The sequence below is a fragment of the Pieris rapae genome, chromosome 4, assembly GCF_905147795.1.
Source record: "Pieris rapae chromosome 4, ilPieRapa1.1, whole genome shotgun sequence".
NCBI lineage: Eukaryota > Metazoa > Arthropoda > Insecta > Lepidoptera > Pieridae > Pieris > Pieris rapae.
In genome coordinates, this window is record NC_059512.1 from 4808569 (window position 1) to 4832723 (window position 24155).

Below are 24155 nucleotides of genomic sequence, written 5' to 3' on the forward strand. Positions count from 1 at the left end.
TTTTTAGAGAGAAAAAATTATTGTCGAGTTTATTATCAAAATAGTTGATTCAACAAAATATTTGAAAATAGGAAAGAGATGTAAAAATGGCTGAGATTCGAGATATGTTAATTTGCAATTTCTAGATAAAAATTCATTAGCTCCTAGCTAAAAGATATGTCCTTAATTGCCTGAAAAGTTTTACAAGATGGAATATTTCATTTCTACGTGATTTAAGACATCAGCCAAAAGAGATAAATATATCAATTGTCAAATGAGCTATCAGTGAAGCCAGAACAAAAAACAGTTAATATAGTACCGCAAATGGTTTTAAATTATTAATATTTCGCGGAAATAACTGCGCAATGTATACGATGTTGAAGAAAGGCATTCTACTAAGAGCGATCCAATTCTATGATTCTGACCATGTACTTCTAGTTCCTTTGCGCGACCATGGCTAATGTTATATAATATGTATATTAAATGTAATATCATAAAACATTTTCTAGAAATATTAAAAGTTTTTAACGATATAAATTGTGATGGCGAAAGATATAGGTTTTTAAATCGTTTAGGTAATTCTAGAACAAATTAACGAAATTCATATATTGTGGAATTATTTTATCTGGCGTTGTCCAGAATATGAGCCTGGCGAAACCTGCTAATGCAGTGTATTGTGAAGGGTCTATATTTAATTCAAAAACTAAATCACTCTAGCGCTTCCACTACCAAAGCTAAACTTGAACTAATGAAATGTCATATGATATGGCGTAACATTGAGCAGAATTTTAATGCGAATATTTTAATCTATTTCGATGGCCTTTATATTGATATTTACTATTAGAAATGTTGGTTTTTTTTTCGTATCTTTTGAGTTACGCTTTAAATATATAATATGTAAAAGCCCACTGTGAAACGGGAACAGGAACTACGCGAATTTTGTCTGAAGTGAATCATTATATTAGCATATTTTAATGAAAATCATTAACATACTTATCATTATTGTTGTCATTCAAATGAGGTCTTGACTCAGACATTGAATTAATTTCCTTTAAACTTATCGTGTTTAAACACGTGAACTAAAGAAATAACAGGACTAGTAAGAAATACGAAAATCGAATAAAATATGTCACATAGAAAAAAAATCAGTCGAAAAATTAACTACAAAAACATTGAGTTCTTAGAGAAACTTAAAACGAAATAAATACTGTAAGTACAACTATTGCCGCGCGAATGAAAATATTCCACAAAATTGAAAAGAAAATAATCGATTAACTTTATCATATGGATATGATTTTATTTTAAATTTAAGAACAACGCCATCTATTGGGCACTACGTAGTACTAAGTATGTGACATTTTCATTCGCATGGCGTCCGTGCTCTCGGCACTACGTCTTTGGTAGGAATCGCGCGAGATTATGGCCATCATTCGTTTCTCAGTTACAACGGACTAGCATGAAATTCGTTCACCATTCATCACTCCCCGCTTGAAGACTTTCACTCATTTCGTTCACCATCTGAAAAGGAGAAAAAATATATCATAAGATAAATCTAGTATCGAGCTTTTAAAAAACATTTTTAAAAGCTTTAACAGACAGATACGGTTTTGATATGTATAAATATATAGCTTGCTATAAAAATAACTTACTAACCATTCACCAATAAGTGTGCAGTCTCAAACAGTCTCCCGCTAGGTCAGCCAATAATGCCTTTTTATTAGGCAGAAGCGTCAAACCCGCGACCCTCCTGGGTCTCTTTTCAGCCAGCTCGCACCCCGCCACTATACCACCCGAGCCCTCTGCTTCCAGTACGACGATAGCGGGCCGGCCGCGTATGGAACGTGCGCATACGATATGTAAACCATTCTCGGTTCGCTCCAATGCTATGCCACCATAACCGCCGCGACCTGAACATTTTAAATTCAATAAATGCATGCAAAAAATTAAACTCGAATTTTATTTTAATAAATTTTATTTCTATGGTAGCGAGATATCAACACAATTTTTTTCAATTGGCGTTAAATTCTTTTATAAGTACCACTCAGACTATATTTCTTCAGTAATCCGAGTGGTATTACAAATATATAATATATTATATTTATTATTAATATTATGTTTGGCCGTTCTAAGTACGTACGTACGTACTTTATACGACTGAATTTTTTATTATAAGATTTAATTAATAAATCAACGCTGCACTATGAGAATACAAAAATAAATATGTGGAATACTTAATAGGCACTGTTAGAACTTGATATAAAAATGGTGTAATTCTTATTAAGGAGTATATTCTATGTAACAAGAATATAACAAAATCTGCAATAACCTAGGAAATTTATAAACTTTTACAGAATTGTACACGAGAGATAAATTGTATTATTTTACGCCTACTTTTTGCAAATTGATAAACTTACCAAACTCACGCGTAAAATATTAAGTACGAGATAACCAAACGGTATGTGCGCTCTGATTGGTTGACTAAGTCATTAATAATATACATATTAATTATGTATACTATGGTAACGAATTATAAATAAATAAAAAAATAAGTCAGTTTAGAATCTTACGAATGGATATCCATTAGTAAAAATTATAATTAGTTAAAAATAATTACAACGAGACGTCGCGAATTGATAAATTGGCGAAAATGTAGCCGTAAAATAATACAATTTATCTCTCGATTTTTTCCTAGGTAATTTATAAACTACCTGATTTTGTTATATTCCGGTGACATAATATACATACTTCTTCAAGTTCTTAGTGTCTATTAAGACGTCCACACTCGTACGCGCGTATATTAAATAAAACTTACCCTTAGGCACAGTCGCACGTATGGACAGCAAATTCCCTTCGGAGTCGTAAATTCTCACCGCTACATCTGCGACTATTATCAAGTCCTCAGTGAGCGCAAGACCTCCCACCAGACCCAAGTTACCGCTGTCTATCTGAAAATATTATAACAATTGGCTGAGACATTTCCTTTAGACAGTATCGATGATAAAGGGCCTCAAAGGACTCTGAAAGAAGGGGTCTAACTAGCTAACTCTATTTGGATTTAACGATAATTTTAATAATACAGTTTTTTTTTGGTTCTGTTAAGTATGTTTTTCTTCGTATTGTATTTGTAATATGTTTTATGGCACTTCTTGCCTAGCTTATGTAATTTAATACATGTTTTATTTTCCTTTACTCACAGTGGTTGCCTGGAAGAAATCGCTCGAAAGCGATAAGGCCGCCAGTTACTTTTCATTAAATTATGTTGCATTTTATTTCTTTTATGTAATGCAACGAAGTGTTAATAAATAAATAAATTAAATAAATAAATAAATAAAATAAACTCAGTAAAGCGTATTTTCTAGCGTATGTACAAGAAAGTTAAATAAAGTCATCATAGTATTTTTAGAAATATTTATGCTTAACCCTGTAGTATCTTGTATATTCCTATCAAATCTTTTGTCAATGTTACAATGACAACTTATAATTTTATAATACTTTTACGAATAATAAAAATCAAATCAACAAATATCATTAGAAAATTTTCATCAAATCCTCAATTTGTAAAAATCTAGCTAAGATAGGGGTTCGATTCACTAATAAAATAAAATAATTTTATTTCAAGTTCTTAGGTTTGTCAAGTGTCAGCAATTTTAATTCCAATAGAAAGATACTTTGTCAAAATGATCTCAATTAAGCATGGTTTTTCTGAAGTGGTTCTACCTAAAATATAATACCTCTCTCTCAATATTCCCGTCCCCGTCAAACACAAACACAGTCCTCGCTCCATTGTCGGCCACAGCCAGTCTTCTCGAGCCTATATCGGCCGCTACGCAAACGGGCTCCACTAAGCGATCAGACTTTATTGTGCGGAGAGTAGAACCGTCTATGTTCACCTATAATGTAAAATGGTAATTTGGTGTTTTATTTGCATTGCAATTTATTTTGAATCGGACTTATAAAAATTAATTATTTCGAAATATTTTGTAATACAAAACAGTGATCGTTAAACCTATGACTTCAAATAAAATTTATTTCGCATTTCATGGAAAATTATTTTCCTATTAAATATTAACGATATATTGTGCGAATTGTATGTTATTATATTTATTTATTTTACTTTTCCTTGTAAGAAATACAGTAATATTAAATAACTAACTAACCTATGATAACTTGAGTTATTTTTAATAGATTTAGTTTACTTATCAAAAACTTGTGTAAACAAAATATTTTTTGTCTATATTACCTCAGTTACAGTTCTAGTTCGCCAGTTAACTGCTACCACGCCCTCTGACGTCGCAGCTATACCCGTACAACTGCGACCTGCTAAACCTGGAAATTTATATTTTATTAACATAATATGGTTTTTAATTTAAGATATAATTAATCATTGAAATTGAAGTTTTCTGCTTAGCATTTAACATTTTACTTGCAAGAGAACCTTTGGTGACTTTTGTAATTTTTTATGTACAAACAAGTATTTGCTAACAACATAAAATTTGATGGAAGTCTATATAGAGAATTGTTTACTGAATGTTGTATGAATTATTAGAAATTAATCAACTAAGAAAATGCCATAAAATACAATCGCCATACATCTTACCTTCATTGACTATGTGAGTTTTAAATGCAAATGTCTCATCATCTAATACTTTCACACGAGAATTTCCAGCGTCAAGAACGTATATCTCCCGACGTTTGGGACATCTGAAAATATATTTACAGAAATTAATAGGCAAAAATATTATCAAAACACCGATGAAAAACTACGTATAACAAAAAAGATACAAAAATAAGAAAAAAACTGTTTTCAAAACTGAGACACCGTGGACACTTCGTTCATTAATCCTTCTGTTTCGAGACAAAGAAGAATTTTAAAAAATATTGTGTGTCAAAACAGTGCACGTCTTAATATTTCATTTATATTTCTATATTTTTTGATATTTACAAATTTTCTTAAAAAATGTTACTTACATAACATATATAAAAGTTGTAAAATAAGTTTTTATTTCATTTCAAAATATTTTTTTGTCTCTAATTGTTGTCTATTATATTAATTTTTAACAGATCAAGTTTTAATTGGGCAAACAAGCAAGGGAAAAACAAATGAACAATCGATAACTATCGCAAACTTAACTTTGTGTGTGTGTGTGAAAAATTGTAACATATTGTTTTATTGTATTTTTTAAGCATGCATGTTGTTTTAGAACTTATAATTTTATATAAAACTATATATTAACACTAACACACACATATCATTTATAACACTAACTATTAAACTAAAGCTCTGATCTATCTATTTTCAAAGCGTACACACAAAAATGGTTTGTTAAAAAAATTAGACATATTATTTAACAAGGCAATAAATATTAAAAATTACCTAGCAAGCGCAACCGGCTGACTCAATTGTTCCTTGCCAGTACCCCGTGACCCCCAAACAAGTTCGGGCGCAGCATGCGTCTCGACTCGTGCCCGTAAAGGCGAATCACGTACAGATCGCGAGAAGACGAGCACGCGTACGCAAATTGCACCTGCGCTCCACGGACGCATTGTAATTCTGAAATAATTTTGTTTTGAAAATTGAGTTCATTTTTAGTAGTTCTGCGAATATTGTAAATCAAACGAAATTTTCTTTTTGATCTATGATCTAATTGATTACACATTTCACACACTTGAGCTTTTTTAATAGCAAATTGAGAAGAGAAAGAAATAATTTATCTAGAAAGGACAAAGAAGGTTTAAGAAAATCTTAAATAACATACCTATAGGTACATAATATTTGTGAGTCATGCCTTTGGATGGTTAAATTGCCAGACTTGCCTAAAACATGTCCATATTACACCGTAACTAGGCGAATGAGGAGTTTTTCTCCAGCCTAATTTACTAAAGCCCGAGTAATGCAAAATAATAAAAAAGATTTAAAAAAGAAAAAAAAAAACATCCCTTACCTGTACATCCCACAATCTAAGTCCGTCACCGTACAGGGCAATGGCGCATCATCAAGTGTAGCGGCTGCAGTAACAGGATCGCCGCCAGTGCTCCGAGGTTCACCATGATAATCCACAGTGCGAAGAGAGACTACCACTTCCAGACCACAGACACAAGATGATTCTGAAATGATATTATTTTTAGAGAGCGTTTATAATAACAAATAGGTCAAGTCTTGGTACGTACTCTCGTTTAAATACGTAAATGAATTTTGCGTGGTAGAAAAATTCGCCCGTGTACTTTTTAAAGTCCTGAACCACTACTTATTGAAAACACTAACCAACATACTGAAGAGAATGCCTGTCTGATGACGTCATGAAACTGGATGAATAGTACTCCCTAAAATCTCAACCCAACCAATAAGCGGAATGTAGGTCACTATAACAGAAAATCTCTGTACATACTTTAACAAATCGACTAAAATAACCCTAAAACCAAAATTTTGGGTTCTGTATGATATTAACTGCCTTGAATCTGCATGAGTAAATAAAAATCTCGTTTCTATTCTGTCTTTCACATAGATGTGTGCGTCACTGAGGTAGCAGTGAAGATACGACAATTACTATTCAAGAATATTTTTTATTTAATCTGTGTTGGTAATATAAAACCTTAGTATAGAAAAATCAATATGTAACATTATGCTTCTAGGTCAACACAACTTAAGCTCCATCTTATCTATACCCACCATATTATGCTATGTGTATAAAATAAGTTAAAAATAATGTGTCTTGTATACTACTGTTGAATACTTATAAAATAAAATAACAAATACTTATGTCTTCTGTTAAATAAATAAATATATAATATATAATTTTTTTAAAGTATAATCATAAATCAATCGCATCAATAAAAGATTTCTTTAAAGTATGATCTAAAATAAATAACTATTAACAAAATCTAAAGGCTGAAGATTTAATATTATTTTTATAAGAAAAATAATCGGCGTATATGTAATCAAAACTAGATGAAAATTAAAAAAAAAACAACCAGTATAGAAGCTTTGTCAGTGAACAAGTGAGCTTTTTTTTATAACTACTTTAGATTTGTCTTGAATGTTGTTTTGATATATACATACCTAACTGTAAAGTGCATAAGCCAGGGAATGTTGTACTGGTCCGAACCCTTCCCAATTCAGCCAAAGCTTCGGTCAACCTCTGGTGGGCATCATTGTGCGCAAAATCAACCGCTAAAAAGGCGTTCTCCCGTGGTTCCGCCAGAGCTGCTGCATCACCCAACCTGGCTCCCAATGCTGCTGCACGGCTACTGACTTCCCGAACTTCTACTTGCTGCTGGAGGCCATTACATTCTGCTTCCACCTGCAATTACAAACACCAAACTAACAGTATTGTGCCGAGAATATTTAAACTAAACTAACGAGAATATTAAGACTTTAATTTTGCCTGCGATTACGGTTGGAAGCTATAGTTCTATATATTTTTTTATTAATTTAAAACAGATATTAGTAATTTGTGATTATAAAACGCGATGTAATCTTTTAGAGCAATTTTTTTATATGTGTGATAGATGTAAAACATTTTTTATTTGCAGGCCAAGTTACAAGCAAGCAAGGTTTATATATGTTCTCTTTTTTAAGTGTTTTTTTTTGTTTGTAAATCTTCCGTACACAATATTGTAATGTTAGAACATTAGACAGTAAGTTAATCTGTAGAAAATATTATAATATGTTGTGAGTTATAAATATAAATTAAATATATCCTTGTACTCATCTAAAAAAGGAGTTTTTGATTATTATTTCTAAACCAGACCAACCAAGTGAATATAGTAAGTAAAGTTCCACTCTATTACATAATAATATTTACAGTGGAACCTGTGTCACTTGTACACCTTATAATCTCAATTAACTAGAAAACATTGTTATTACTGGCCACTGTAATAGGCTCCGCATAAAAGAATAGCTACTATTATTGTAGTATATCCTAACACTCTTATCAGTTTGTCAGGTTATTTTATAATAGAATTGAAAATCTATATCTCTATTGAGTTAACTGACCTTTGTCTTTTCAGCATCTATTAATTTCAGTTGCTCTTCAAGTAGCTTCCGTTTATGCGTTGCAGCGGCACTGGCAGCCGACTTTAATTCGTTATGTCGCTTATCTAAAGCACTTCTTAATTCTGCAAAATGTCTATCTATAGCGTCATCAGCCGCTGTAGCAGCCGCTTCCAATCTTCTCAATTCACTTGCCACGGCCTCCCTGGCCGCTCCAAGCTTACTCAGGCACTCATTGGCTCTATACAAGAGTATTTCAGACATTCTTTTTAAAGCTATCGAAAACGGCACTACTGTGTGATCACAGGGTGTATCACTGTGGGGACCGTCGGCACAATGCCTGCAGAAAACACAGTCACAGGTTTCGCAAAAGAGAAGCTCTCTTCCCGGGTGGGAACTGCATTGGGGTATAACTTCACGGCGTTGTCTTGCCATTAAATCCAAAAGCTGATTGACGAGGAATGAAGGTGGTAATGCTGGGACGCCTCCGCGCGGTATGGTGATGAGTTCGCGACAGATAGGGCAGCGGAAGCTACCAGCGTCTCGGGTTTGTGAGGCTGCTATACGAGTGAGGCAATGTAAGCAGACAGTGTGAGAGCACGGAAGCAATTTTGGAGTATGTTCGCCGCCATCGTATGTACCTGTAAAAAAAGATGTTACGATCAAATGTCGTATTAAAAAAGAAATACTTTAGTAAGCTAATAGAATACTTGTATGATATCTTGAATCTGGCAATTGAAAATTACTTAAAACCTGTTGAAAAATGAATTGAAGGGGTAAAAAGTAGCCCATGTATTTGTTTATACAGATGTTACTGACGTCTACAATTTTGTAACTGAGAAAAACGAGAGTTATATATTAGGAGTAGGGCACCAAACGTAAATAACTTACGCAATGAAGATGTAAATCGTTACAAACAAAACAAATACATAATATATTTAGTTTTGATGTAATTTGCCAGTTAAGAGAATGATACTTGGACAGGTCACTATCAATATAAGTTCAATGACTTCACTACTTTTCAGTATATATAATGTAACATAAGTTTTTAATATTTTGTGATTCCGATAACACAATTTATAGTAAATAAATATTACTAAATGTCAGCGTGACTTTTTATCTCATAATTTAATGAAACTTAGAAATATTAGGTAGAAAATATCAGATTTACTTGCGATCGCGATAGAATAAAATTCCATCCCGCTATACATTACCTCACGTAGTAACTGTTAGCCGACAATCCATTTAACTTAAAATATAATTATAGCAATTCTATATGTGCTATGTGTGGTAGGTAATAGTGGCATGCTTATAAATGGTAGTGTACTGACATAAACAGGTGCCGCAGGTGAGGAAGCTCTCGTTAAAGTCCTCATAGTTGATGGAGACCGTCTCGACGAGCGTGGAGCTCATGCTCGCCATGCCGACTCCCAGCCGAGAACTGTTTACAATTAACACAGTAAATCATGGGCTAGCCTTCCTAGTGTGTTCTAAGTGACTAATACATTATTTAACTGGTAACTTGTTAATGTATTTGAGTTGACTTTGTTGAGTTGTTAATGTATTTAATTGAGTTATTAGTCTGTTTTTTTAAGGCTAATTTCAAAGACAGACATCCAAGACGAAAAAAATACTATATTATTTTTACTAAAGAAACACAAAAGCTCACCCTAATCACCTGCCTTTTTTAAGAGGCTACACCTTTAAATATATCTGATATAAATTCTTAATACATATGTATTTGTAAGTAATGTAATAAATTCACATTTATTTCAGTGAAAATTTATTTTTGTTAAAATATTTGGAAAATAGCAGTGAAACAGACTCAGAAATCTGAGTTTATATCAAAATTAGTCCAATTTCAAATTTTTATTTAATATACATTTTCTTAGATTTCAGCTCTACTTTTTTTAATAGGATCTCAAGTCAAGTAAAGTCACTTGACACAAAGTACATGAAAGGACTTAATTACTTTTTATAAAAGTTTTAATTAAGACTTTAAAGTTTTATATGAATGTCAACTGCAATCCTAAAACCGTTATTTGTACTTTTAATAATTACCTAAAGAAGTAGATTTACAAATTGTAGGTAATCACTCAAACTTAGAATTCACAGCATACAGTGGATAAAAGCATTACATTGTAACGGAAACAATGCAGATACTAGCAGCATAAATTCTACTTGATAATTAAAACAGAAAAGGAAAATACAATATTAATAGCAATTATGTTGTATAAGGATAAACTAGAAAACAATTTGTAAAGCATTCTTCCATAATAAAGCAAGGCCCATTACTCTAAAAACTAACCTTGAATAATTTTAATTTGTATTGAGTGCTTATTTTAATTTTTTTAAAAGCCACACATACTTTAAAAGTTTAAAATTTGTAGATGTGGGTTAGCTATATACATTAATACAAGCTGTAATACTTAGATTGTAGTCCATTTGTGTTGAATGAACTAGTCTAAATCCATGAGGTTAGCTCAAAAGTAGCTGAATCTGCTTTGTAATTGGAAACATTTTCATGGAAGTAATATGATATGCAGAATGTAGTATGTCATGATTCATCAATTGCAACAGATTGCTCCTGATTTAATTCACTGCGACAATTGAATGATGAATACATTACCCATTTTGGCTTTATTCAAAGTTTGACATTCAAATAATGATATTATTTCAATCAAAATGTAAATATCAATTGCTAAAATTGGATCTCTATACCTTTCAATTTAATTCCCAGTTTAGATAACAAAATAATGTAGTTAATAATATACAACAGACTTAGAATAGCAAATAATAAGGTATATCAACTTTGTGACAATCAATTAAAATTATCATTCAAAGTTTGATTTACAAAATAATTAATCAATTACAGTTTTCATCATTAATATTATCTATATGGGTAAATAAAATGTGTATTAACTTCTTTATGTTCAACCTTTTAAATGATACTAAGGAGAGTTGTTGTTTTATAATTTTGAGCAGTATTTCAATGTTTAATTTCCAATATGTCACAAAAAATATCATGCTTTTATGTAATATGTGATATAATGTATTAAAAACGATATTTGTTAATACTTACAGAAAAGAGCAACAATACATGGACGAAAATTGAAGACCAGGGCGCGTAAAACACTGATATAATCACTTCATTTCGAGATCCTCGTGTATTTTATTACACATTCATTTTAAACAATAACTGTTTATTTTTGCGGACTACTACCATAGTTTACAAAGCATAACTCTAAAAATAACTCCGCGTTCCTATGTAACACAAGCATACGGTTTATTATTATTACAATGGCAATAGCGGTATGAATCTTTAGTCAATTATTTTACAATAATACATAACTAAACTCTTTCGTAACCGATCGATATTTTAAGTGGTCTTCGTGACAAAGAGATTATGAATTATACTAAAAACGAGTATTATAAAATAATTAGTACTTATTTACATTTAAGTCCAATTTTAAATCCATCGTTCTTTTAAAATGTTCGTTATTATTATTCACAACTGAATTTATTATTTGTACCAAATATTTATCTAAGTTATTTTTGTGTAAACTTACTGCCATTACCCCGCACTCCGCAGACCGCAACTGCACTTAACCTTTCAAGTTTCATCACTCATAAAATGACAAATGTCAGTTGTCTGATATTATATTGAAAATTTATAGTCTGTTATATATAGATGTTATAGAGTTTCCTATCCTCTGTATCTAAGTAAAATCTTTTAAACTTAGGCTTCGCCGACACAATGTATAGTTCTAAGGATAACTATTAACTCATAATATTTTTCTAATATTTGTAAAGAATCTATAAGATAGATAAGCTACATTCGTATTTAACATTGACGGGTATTATTAAATTATCAAGGTCATAACCATTTCGTTAAATTAAGATACTGACTCAAACATTTGTCCATATAACTCCTAGTAACTAATAGTATTGTAATATAAAGAATTATGATACATTTACGTAAAATAATAACACTTGTACCACCACCGTATTTAGTCAACCGATGCATACATCCTAATATAACGCGTAGGTAAGTACGTACAATATATATAATGTAATAAAATGATAAGGATAAAATGCATTCCATTATCTATAATTATGATGAATTCTTTCAAAACACTTAATTAAACAAGCCCTTTTACTACAAATAAATATAGTGTTTAAAATAAATATTTCGTGTCAGTTTGTTAACATAGATGGCGTTATACCAATGTTTCTATTAGCAAATATTTCTTTTAGTAAACATACTCAGCATTTAAATAATGTACAGTCGGAATCTATAAAGCCGTTTGATGCCATCCCAGGTTTTACTCCTTTGCCTATACAAATGTTTTTGTCCATGATAGGTAAGACGTATTTTATTTATATATTTTTTTTTAAAACGTACTTAAACCGCAATATATACTAACTAATAAATTTATTACCTTTAGGGCTCTATGGACCTCAAAAAACATTTTACGAATTATGTAAAGATTTTTACAAAAACTATGGTTCCATAGTAAAGCTAAGTATTTATGCGAGAGCGTATATGGTTATTTTGTACGAGCCGGAAGATTTTGACCAGGTAACGTCGTATAAATATATACTTAATATATAAAAGGAATAAGGCTAAATTTAATTTCAACGAAAAGTAAGAAACCGTTTAGTTTCAATAATAAAGGTTTCGGGTATAAGTTATAGGAGTGTATCTTTAATAGGATTTTTTATTAAACTATGATACGATTGATCAAACGAATCTAACTTATAAAATATTTCAAAATGATCTTACGCGGATTTTTTTAAATAGCAACAAATATTTTCCATAAAATTACAGATTTTCCGGGCAGAAGATATCTCTCCATCGCGTCCTGGCTTTCAGACATTGGTTTATTACAGGACAGAGCTCAAAAAAACTACTTTTGATGGTGTTTATGGTTTAACGACTGCGTAAGGGAACAATCAATTAACTAGTAATAATAATTCGAAACAGAGCAGTGTTGGCCTAGTGGCTTCAGCGTGCGACTCTTATCCTTGAGGTCGTAAGTTTTATCCCCGGCTGTGCACCAATGGACTTTTTTCTAGGTGCGATTTTAACATTTGCTCGAACGGTGAAGAAAAACATCGTGACGAAACCGACATGTCTTAGACCCAAAAGGTCGACGACGCGTGTCAGGCACTGGAGGCTGATCACCTACTTGCCTATTCGATTTAAAAAACGATCATGAATCAGATTCAGATATCTGAGGCCAAGACCTAAAGAGGTTGTAGCGCCACTGATTTATTTTATTTAATAACTCGAAACAGAACGTGATGTTGCGTTTCTATGTTAAACTTTTAAATGTTACATTTGATGTATTATTTTTTTAAGTTTTAAAAACTAATATTAAAGAAACAAACATGAGTTTCCGTCTTAACAGTGAGAATAAGTTATTACGTAATGAAATACCACTTAAATGTAAGAAACAAACATTTACTAATTGCACTGCATGACATCGCTATGTATCAGTTTTACTTTTTAGTGAAGGGGCTCAATGGCGCGATTTTAGAACAAAAGTAAACCCAATATTTTTAAAGCCGAAGCTTGTAAAACTTTATACACCTGTTCTAAGTGAAATAGCAGATGACATGTTTTTAAAGTAAGTTCTATATTATTAGTATATAGTGAGCAATAAATTCTACTTTTTATGAATATTACAAGTCCTGTAAGCATCGACAGTTTTCTGTTTCATTGATCACATTTATTTCGGTAGGGTTATATAAACTATTACTGTTTTTTTACAATAAATAATTTTCAGTTGGCAAATCAAAACTTCTTAATACTACATTATATTGTGTTTCAGGCTCCAAAAGCAGTTAGACAATAAAGAGTATATAAATAAAAACTTGGACGAAGAACTGACAAAATGGTCTTTAGAATCTGTGGCCTATGTCGGCCTAGGATCCAGGATAGGTTGTTTGAAGGACGATCTAAAGGAGGATGATCCAGCGAAAATACTTATAACATGCGCAAAAGAAATTCTGAAGTACACATGGGCTTTGGAGTTCAGACCAAGTCTGTGGAAATACTTTTCTACGCCCACTTTTAAGAAAGCTATGAGGACTTATGATCGACAGTGGGAGTAAGTATATTTTAAATATGCCATTTTCAAAATAAATTTAATAACAATGTTTTTACGTCAAAATTGTGTAGAAACAGATAAAGTTGCAGTTCAAGTATTCTCGTAGACTGATTAAATTTTCGTCGCAAGAACTACGATTTTCGTATGTAAGAATCCAGTACTAGTTTGAAATTCAGGAATCATTTTTAGCGATAAGTAAAGTAATAATAATAAATCATTTATTTGCAGGAAAGTTGCATTCATAACGATCAATTATAAAAATCCACACAAGCAGCCACACAAAAATAGGCATGCAAATGATCATTAGTTTTCATCAAGTCATATAAAAAGAACATCAGTCATAATAAGTCAAGCTATTTCCAATCAATTGTTATCAGCTTTATATTATTATGATTTATAGATGTGTATTTATTCATTTCAGAACAAGCGAATTTTTCATCAAGGAGGCTAAACGACAAATAAGTGAACGTGGTCACGATATACCAGAAGAAGACAAAAGTATTATAGAAAAGCTACTTGCAGTGGATGAGAAAGTGGCCGTCATGATGGCCAGTGAAATGTTACTAGCAGGGATAGATACTGTATGCATTGAAAATTATTTTTTATTAAAAACTATTTAGGTAATTTCCTGAAGCCGAAGAAATGATTTTTGTTAGCCCGAGATTAAATAGCTATTTTATCATGAACAAAAATAAGTAGAAAAGGCAATAAAATAAAATACGTTTATTTTGGAACATAAGATCATCATGGTTCACTTATTCCACGTCATTAAATTCGAGCCTGTTGGCATCCCTACTCATCGGCAAAGAAGACAAGAGGGTGTTGGCCGAGAGAAACAGCGTAAAAAGCTCTCGGTACTCTTTTTAAAAAAGCAAATCATCAAACAATTCTACAATATTTAAAACAATATAGCAAATCAATTAGAAGTAGCCTGTCCAGCACTAGTCCCAGGCTCTTTTATCAACTAGATAATCACTAACTTTATAGTAAGCCTTTTTACACAGCTTTTCTTTAATATATTTCTTAAATTTAATAAAAGGCAGAGATAAAAGAGCTAATGTTTACCTTCATATATAAAAAGTATGTTTTGTGGTTCGTAAGGTTGTTAACCAATTCGGTAAGCTTTCGTAAAGGGTTTCATCTAAGAATAATTAAGGACTATTGTAAATACGAATATTATTTATTTTTAACTTATTAATCATTGTAGGTGGCATTTGCAGCAATGGCAGTATTATACAATGTGGCTCGGAACCCAGAAGTACAGGATAAGTTACGCGAAGAAATACATTCAGAGAAGGCCAGTAAACGATACTTGAAGGCTTGTATTAAGGAAGCCTTAAGAATATATCCAGTTGTATCGACCAACCTGAGACGAACAACCAAAGACCATGTCGTGAGAGGATACCATATTCCTGCAGGGGTATATCTTTATAGATAATAATTACGGAATGCATGAGATGAATAAATTAATACTTAGATATATGTAGTGAAGTTAACCGTAAACATTTCTGCCTCTATTTCATGGATATTTTACCAAAATCAAGTACGAGACTAGCTTTCCTTTTTAGCCCTCAAATCGAAACCATAACAAGGGTTGCCAGATTTTTTTTTAGCCTACGGGGCAAATGCTTAAATATGGGAATTTTGTTTCTAACCTAGGATAATAAGAAACAAAATTATGTAGAGACTTTTTTTATGATATTCTTCCTAGGAGCAAACAATTTTTATTGATCTTAAGATATACATAAAAATCAAAACAATCATAATTGTAATTTAAAAGGGTCACAACTAGCTTTTATATAAAATTATGGGTATATTTATTTCTCACATTACTCCACTTATTGGGAATCTGGAAAAGGTTTGAGCTAGGCAATAGGCAATTAGCTATACTAAAATTAAGTACCTAATTTGTTTGCGTCAGCAGTTACTCCACACATTATTTAATTGAATTTTTAAAGACTTAATAATAAAAAAACGGAAAACGTATTTTCCTTGCAACTATCTGTAATTGACAAAATTTTCCATTGCATCATATTATAAAATATATGTATTGGTATATTCATGATGTATAATTCAAGCCCGCAGTCCCGAACAAATTCGCTGAAAAAAAAAGCTAGATAGCGCTTTTTCTCAAATATTTTCAATATTCATTTCATTCTTACCTTTTCAACCAAACCACAGATTTAAGATTATAACGATTTCAATTATTATAATTTCAGATTGACATACTGTCGCCTAACGAATTCCTAAGTAAAATGGAAAAGTACTATCCAGAACCTACACAATTTATCCCAGAACGGTGGATTGTGGAAAAATCGAATCCGTTACACTATGGTAACAGTCATCCAATGGTAACCCAACCGTTTGGGTTTGGCGTAAGATCATGTATTGGTAGACGTATTGCCGAATTGGAAATTGAAATTTTGATACAAAAACTGATCGGTGAACTTAAAGTTACTTGGACAGGACCTCCCATTCAAACTGAAACTAAAGTGTTGAATGCGTTTAAGAAACCATATCATTTTAAGTTTGAACAACTTTAAAAAGTTGGAGGTATGGTTTAATTTCTATACTACATATATAAATTGTAGTCTCCTTCTGAAGAAATGTAATATTATTTTTTATATTTACTTTTTTTTAAGTTTACTCAATAAACATGTTATTAAATAGTTGCTTTGAGTTTTACTACTTTATACAACAATTATTTATGATTATGCTTTTTCACAATAATAGATTTTTTATTTATTGACACCCTTCATACATTATAACAATCACATTTGAATACATTTTTTATTTTAACTTTTATGCTTACAATAATTAAAAAATAAACTACAATGGTTTTCTATATTTTGCTTGTATCCAAACTCTATACATTGTTAACTTTTTACCTCTATTTACTTGAAGTCTTCTATCTATTAGATTCTGTTCTTCCAAAAATCCACAATTTTTGAACAATTCTGTAATTTCCATCTGGGTAAAGAAATATACCATGGTTTTATCTCCTCTAGCATAAAAATTATCTGAAATGCACCTTCCTTTTTTGAAGCGTAACTGGGCCAGGTCATATTTACCATAATCTCTGAACACCACTAAACCACCAGGTTTTAGGAATTTATAAATTTTCTCAACAACAGTGGTCATCCTAGAAAATATATTAATATAGTAAACATCTGTATGGATTGTTATAGAACTATTATTTATATATACATATTATATAATTTACAAATCTGTACTTACTTTGTAGGATCAATTGCAGACAGTACAAATATTAATACAATTATATCTATTGAATTTTCTTTAAAGGGGACATCCCATTCTGCTTTTGTAGCGTCTAGTACAAAAACTTCACACCTATTTGTATCATATAATTCATTCTCTTTCATAATACTTATTGCTTTAGATGAAAAATCACATCCATATATAAATAAGTTGGGATCTTGACTGTATTGTAGTATAGGAAATATTGTATTCCCAACACCACAGCCTATTTCAAAGATGTATCGTTTGGACTCAGTGGGAATTCCATGTACTTGTGTTTTATTTTTCTCATTAGTATCACCGTTAGGGTAAACTCTACAAGGGGCTGATGTATAATCTGGTGCTAATTCAGGAAACTCTGTGAAAAGCCAATGTCTGTCCTTAAAGAATCTGTAAAATTTAATATTAGATTAGACAGCTGTCTGCTTATTACATTGAATTAAGCGAGTATTTAAAAAAGCAATTGGTGTTTTTAGTTTGAAAATGTACCTAATCTAATAAGTGTAATGTCTTTTTACCTATTTTGATGTATATCATAAAAATTATCCCAGTGCTTATCAGCATTCTGATCCAAATCTTTTAATATATCTTCTGAAAATGTTACCAGGGAATTTTGTCCAACTTTCTCCTGTGCTGCCTTTTCTTGCTCTGCATCCCATTGGACATTGTCCCTGTATAATCCAAGAATCAGATGTTAAAAATAAGTTACAAGTAATAAAAATAAAAAATATTATATGTTTTGGTGGCTATAAATATGTTGGACTAATTACAAATAAGCTATATTCTTTCTACAAATATTAAATGTAAAATACAATATGACTCCTTTTTCCATCTCAGGAAAATTATAATAAGTGAATTAACAGTAGATACCATGCGTTATAGTCAAATAAATCATTCGGATCTTGCAAATATCTGGTGCCACCACGAGGTTTTTTCCTGAATTGCGTATTCTCCAAATATACTTTGTTATTGTTAATTTTCTTACAACTTCTAAATGAATTATAAAATACAGTACCAAGCGTTGTGTTTAAAAACTTCGTCCACATTTTCTAAAAGTCGATTTCCGAATTGCGGCCTTTTGTCTGTATCTTCCATTTATTCACTTGTATATATTTTTATGTGTTGCTGAAATGTTAAAACTACTGTTTAACTACAATATAGCTTACAGCATAACCTAAACTAAAAAGTAAAAAGTCTTAACTCTAAAGCTAAACCCAAACGTTTTACGAAACGCAAAGTAAATGATATATGTCAAAACCAAATTTTTGGCACATCTGAATGCTCAATGTCATAAAACACCATTGCAAGTACGTGCGCTTTCAACTAGATGTCTCTCCTTACCAAAAACTCGCCACTAGTGCTATCGAACATATTATTGCATTTATTTTTATACGTATAGTTATTGTAATATGTAACATGGGTCAATGATCAGCAATTAATTTTTTTCTATTTCTATTTCATAAGTCTAATATGAAAATATTTTTTTTCAATTCTATAAAACCCCTAATTTTATTGTTATTCCAATTTGTTACCAAATTCGATGTTATTGCATCATAAACTCCTTTTTGATGCTGTTCTGTGATCAAAGCAAAAATCATAAAAACGATTCTTTGCGTCATTAACGACTTTCCGCAAACGAAATAGCTGTACGTTGAAATTTATAACGTCTCTTAAACTAACTCACAAAGATGTGATCATAAAATAAGATTTTGCTGAAATGCAAAATCTGCTTCGGTTATTTTCAATGACGATACAGCTATAATTGTATATTTTGTTGGGTCCTAAACTGTAATCAAATATTGTTTGTGTTATGTTTTTAATACGTATTAATTATTAAAATTATTAATTTATATAGTACACAGTACATAGCAGTACTGTGTACATAGCTATTGACTTATTTAAATTGTGTTCCTTCAGTCAAAATAAGATTAAGAATGTGTACAAACAATTATTATCGATGCTTTGATAATTCAGATTTTGGAGCTAAAATCAACAACAAATGAAGTATGTATGAGAGTACATATTAAAAACATACATAGATTAGAAACACCCAAAAATCAACAGTGTCTACATGCTTATACCCATATAAAAGATACAATAAAAATAAGAAGGCTTTTGGGAATTATCCCCAAAGTAAAATAATAACTTGACTTGTTTAGGTTATCGCGGAATGTGGTTAAAAAATGTATTAAGAATATCCATAGCGCAAAATAACACACATCATGAGCACACCCCACATACACACCATCACGTACATACCCACACTTTTACATCATCACACAACACAACTAATTTAAGCTTAGTTAAATAAATTAAATCACAATTAGTCAAATGTAATAAATAATTTTTGTTTGTTTGTTCCCTTTTAAAAAATCTTTTTATTGTTAAATGTTTCATGTATTCCATATTTGGCTATATTCTCAGTGTATTTGTATGTAGTTATGTATAATTTATGTTAGCTGTAGGAGTACTAAATAAATAAATAATTATAATGTATGTTTTTTTAATAAACGTATTCTATGAACGATTAAAGTATACAAAGCCCGTTCCATGTTTCGATTTGCGAGCGGTTGTGAACAGCTGAATTTAGGAAGTAAGTCTGGCGTGTAGTCTCCGTACAGGTATCACGTGACAGTTTTGAAATCGACTGCATAACTTTCCTGGAGCTTGAATGCAGGGTTGGATTGGAATTCGCGAGGCATATAGATCTTTAGCCGGTTACTCATGACTCAATATATTATTTTATTAACCCTTTCGTGATTTACGCCCATCACGTAATTAATCCACAACCTCAGATTGAAAACAATCTGTGATCAGACCGTGACAGTCTGATCTCCTATCTGTATCCCAATAACCAAACCCCATTTTAGGCGACGACGGATAGAATGCAATCTCTTCGCTCTTTACACTCATATTTAATATAAACCGATATAATCTTAGCTACTGTCTGCTTATTTTCTATACTAATATTATAAAGAGGAAAGGTTTGATTTTTTGTTTGTTTGTTTGTATGAATTGAATAGGCTCCGAAACTACTTGGCAGATTTGAAAAATTCTTTCACTGTTGGAAAGCTACATCATTCCTGAGTGACATAGGCTATATTTCATTTTCAAAAAAATAGGCATCCTTACTAAAATTACGATAACATTAACATTTGTTTATTATTTGATACAATTCTAACAGATGGCGCTGAGTTAAAGGTAGTAGTTTGGCAAGACGACGTTTGCCAGGTCAGCTAGTAATTAATAAACTAGAATTCTCAATCATCAATCATATAAAATAAGCTATTTCAAAAATGACCATAACATAGCGATTTATGTGCGACATTTTGGCCATAAGAAGGAAAAAAATCGCTCACTTATAAAATAAATAGGCCGAGAAATAAAAAAAATCTTTTAACACATCGTAATTACAATTTGAATGCAATATCTTAGGGCTCTATACTCTGACCTTAAGGCTCTCACTTCAAATCCGTGTCACATCAAACTAGAAGTTAGAACGGTTTGTACACTCCTGCATACTCGGCGATACTGTTTCGATTTGAACCGTTAAATACAACTTATACAATGCACAGTATGAACTTAGTCTTATATAACTGGAACTAGCGCTCTGTTGTATGTTCTGATAAACTAGTTGGAGCTGAAAAGTTTAAATAATTATTCCATTATTGTACGTATGCTTTAATATCATATATTCTTCAATTTAATAATTTCTTAATATGGCGATATAAATTGCGACCATTTTGTAATTTTTACATCACAGATAGTTATTGATGAGGTTACATATATTAGTGTTTATATCAGATTTATTTTATCTTGAAGTTTATCTTTCTTATTTGACTAATCTAGTATATTGAAACGCTATTACTTTAATTTAGCACAAGGGAGCTGATCAACTTATAGGTGGGACTTTATTTCGTTTTAATTTTATTCTGTGAAGTTTCCCGCTGACCTGCTATTGGATTACGCTGTCCTACAGGCTAAAAGCGAGAAGTCATTTGGTTTCAATATATAAAGTACACAGAAAGAGATCACATCAAGTTTGACAGAGTCACGTTACGTTGACATACTCTAGCTCGTATAGATTACTGTCATTTTAAAATACATATACTCAAATGCGTAATTTATTTCTATCATATTTTAAAACGATAAAATAGAAGTCCTATATTTCCTAGTACCATAAGGTTCCATTAGACAGGGGGAGCGGGGAGGGTGGATCCACAAACAATTCCCGCGGATATTGAACGGCTATGCGTTCGGAAACTGCACTGCCGCCGGCTGCGTGCATCCGAACGAACGAGCATCTGACATTTCATTGCATGGGATTGTGTAATGCCTTGCTTTACCACATCTTGTGTGAATTATTTTTTTAATACAAAGTTCAGTTAACTTATTTACACTTCACAAACAATATTGAAACTGACTTTTCACTATTATGAATAGGTGCAAATCCAATTATCGGTTGACACAGCTTGCGCAAGTTTGAGCTGGTCTCTGTCTAGCATCGACAACTTCAGCCAGGATGCGTCTATATGCACACATACCATACACGTGGTTATACTTATAAGCACTCCCGAAATAGCTATAGTATTTCATAAATTTCAACGTGATTTTGTATGTAATTTGTAAATTGTAACATGATTATCGTTATCTCAAAAGTTGTATTTAGTTTTAGGTTACTGAGTGCAATTAAGGCTGACTGAATTATACAAGTAGTAGGAGAGTATATGGAGAAAATAGTTATTTATAATGGATTTGGTCTGGACAGCGATTTAGTGGGTTGCAAATCCTTTTCAAATCAATATCTAATGATTCAATTTATTGAATTCAAATAATTTTACATTTGCATAAAAGTAAAATTCAATTCAATTCGTTTATTAATTTAAGCATACATTTTATAATAAAATAACTAATTTCTGAATGCAATGTGCGGTATTGTGGTAATAAGCGACTGCTAAACTATATTTAGATAAGCAAGATCTGTGTAAGAAGTGTGAAGGTTTTTATATTCTTATAGTCTAAATTAGGATACGATAACTAATATTAAGATAAAGTGTAATATTGTCATACGTTTAACTTAATTGGCGCCCGCCCGCCCTTGTGTAGCACCCCACGTAGGCAATCGTAGCAGTTAAGGAGTCGACGCTTTTCAAAGTATAATATTAAGTTAACGATACCATTAAAATAGCATACATTGTTTCTAATAATAATTATTTATAGCCATTGAGCTGCTGCGAATAGAGAAGCTTTTATTAAACTTTATAATATATACTTATAACTTTACTATATATAACTGACACTGGTTATGTCATAAATAATGCAATAATATTATGTCGTAGTAGTACATACAATAAATGCATAATAATTTTAGTTGTGTTGGCCTAGTGGCTGTAGCGTGCGACAATGGACTTTCTTTTTAATATATTTATATTTACTCGAATAGTGAAGGAAAACATCGTGAGGAAACCGGCTTGCTCAAAAGAGTCTTGATTAGACCCAAAAAGTTGACAGCGTGTGTCAGGCACAGAAGACTGATATTAGATTGTAAATTATTATGAACAGAAATTTGAGGCCCACACCTAAAAAGGTTGAAGCGCCAGAGATTCATCTTATTTTTTAAATAATTCTAAACCAGTAAGTACCACACGAAGTGTATTAAAAATAAACTTATTGAATGGAATGAATCTTAACAACAATATGATCTAAAGGTTATTTGTTCCATATATCATCGTAGAAAAGCATTGTCTGTGGAAAAATATTAAAACGGCAAAACTTTTTGGATGCCGCTATAATACAAAAGATTTATTTAATACAGCGACCATTAAAAAGTCTTTAAATGTTATTTGTAAGCTCAGAAGCAGTGCCTTGATTTTCAAAGATAAGTGTGTCCCTTGTGCAAATGTAACTCCGTCCAGACATACTAACTTGGCGGTATTCCAATTTCATAGCTCAAAACGCTGCCCTATGCTTCTTAAACTAAATATTGCGAATTTCCTCAAGGGTAAATACTTAACGATGGCTAATTTGATTTTATTGTATCGATTCGTTTACTATCCTATTTCATTGGAAATAATACTGTGGACAGAACACGGCAGGGTTGGCAATGCCCAATGTCGTTAGAAGAGACAGGAACCACTTAGAATTACACATCCCGTTAGTAGTAGGGATTCACGGGTTCTGCCTCACTCGCTGCCTCAGTCAACCTAACCCCCCGTGCCGGGTTCTGCCTCACTCGCTGCCTCAGTCAACCTAACCCCCCGTGCCGGGGACTGCCTCACTCGCTGCCTCAGTCAACCTAACCCCCCGTGTGTTTCTGGCTCAGCGGCAGTCCCCGCCTAAAAAAAAAAAAAAAAAAAAAAAAGTTTGGTCTCTTTCCCCACTAAACAGACCGTGCTGAGTCGATAGCACTCACTCCCGAAGCGATATTTCTCTCTGTTTCGAAGTTAGGTTTTGCTATACGTTGCAAATTAATCGATTTACTAATCACCTCATAATAAGAATGTAACGTCTCGTCCAAATCCTCATTTACTAATCACCGAGTCAGTTTCGTATCCATAATTAGCAAATTACCATGCGCATTTACCTGCAAATGCACCAGGACAGATGGGAAAAGGATTTACTGAACATTAAAAATATGATTTCCGTGTTTTATGTGTTTATTTGCATTATGTTACAATACAACTTTACTAGTGTCATGTCATTTCTTGGCGAGTCATACGAAAAATTTCTGAGGTAATCTTCCAAGCTGAAACCCCAGAACTTGTAGTACAAATATACTACACAATACTCCCCACAAAAGGCAGAATAGATGT

The 24155-nt window shown here is 31.8% G+C and overlaps 3 protein-coding genes across 5 annotated transcripts; 1 reads left to right on the plus strand and 2 right to left on the minus strand.

The window, feature by feature from the left end:
* Nucleotides 1-894: 894 nt before the first annotated feature.
* On the minus strand, nt 895-11586 carry LOC110993019 (tripartite motif-containing protein 3). 2 transcript variants are annotated; one of them, XM_022259086.2, is made up of 13 exons: nt 11539-11571; nt 11052-11233; nt 9301-9410; nt 7973-8610; nt 7037-7277; nt 5922-6084; nt 5354-5530; nt 4577-4680; nt 4220-4305; nt 3711-3869; nt 2792-2924; nt 1633-1886; nt 895-1497 (listed from the first exon to the last, which is right to left on the minus strand). In XM_022259086.2, exons 2-12 carry the CDS (start codon nt 11069-11071, stop codon nt 1636-1638), a joined length of 2082 nt encoding a protein of 693 aa, XP_022114778.2. In that variant the 5' UTR covers nt 11072-11233; nt 11539-11571; the 3' UTR covers nt 895-1497; nt 1633-1635. The 2 variants fall into 2 exon arrangements, with proteins under 2 accessions (XP_022114778.2, XP_022114786.2); XM_022259094.2 differs by lacking the exon at nt 11052-11233 and having other exon boundaries at nt 11539-11586.
* Nucleotides 11587-11788: 202 nt separating this feature from the next.
* Nucleotides 11789-16730, plus strand: LOC110993037 (probable cytochrome P450 12a5, mitochondrial). Its single transcript, XM_022259107.2, has 9 exons — nt 11789-12017; nt 12227-12333; nt 12418-12551; nt 12801-12913; nt 13486-13602; nt 13807-14085; nt 14507-14666; nt 15293-15505; nt 16305-16730. The coding sequence occupies exons 1-9, from the start codon at nt 11935-11937 to the stop codon at nt 16626-16628; spliced, it is 1530 nt and encodes a 509-aa protein (XP_022114799.2). The 5' UTR covers nt 11789-11934; the 3' UTR covers nt 16629-16730.
* Nucleotides 16731-16856: 126 nt separating this feature from the next.
* Nucleotides 16857-18579, minus strand: LOC110993044 (methyltransferase-like protein). 2 transcript variants are annotated; one of them, XM_022259120.2, is made up of 4 exons: nt 18359-18579; nt 17862-18014; nt 17323-17733; nt 16857-17227 (listed from the first exon to the last, which is right to left on the minus strand). In XM_022259120.2, exons 1-4 carry the CDS (start codon nt 18436-18438, stop codon nt 16915-16917), a joined length of 957 nt encoding a protein of 318 aa, XP_022114812.2. In that variant the 5' UTR covers nt 18439-18579; the 3' UTR covers nt 16857-16914. The 2 variants fall into 2 exon arrangements, with proteins under 2 accessions (XP_022114812.2, XP_045483993.1); XM_045628037.1 differs by having other exon boundaries at nt 18214-18579.
* Between the last annotated feature and the right edge of the window lie 5576 nt (nt 18580-24155).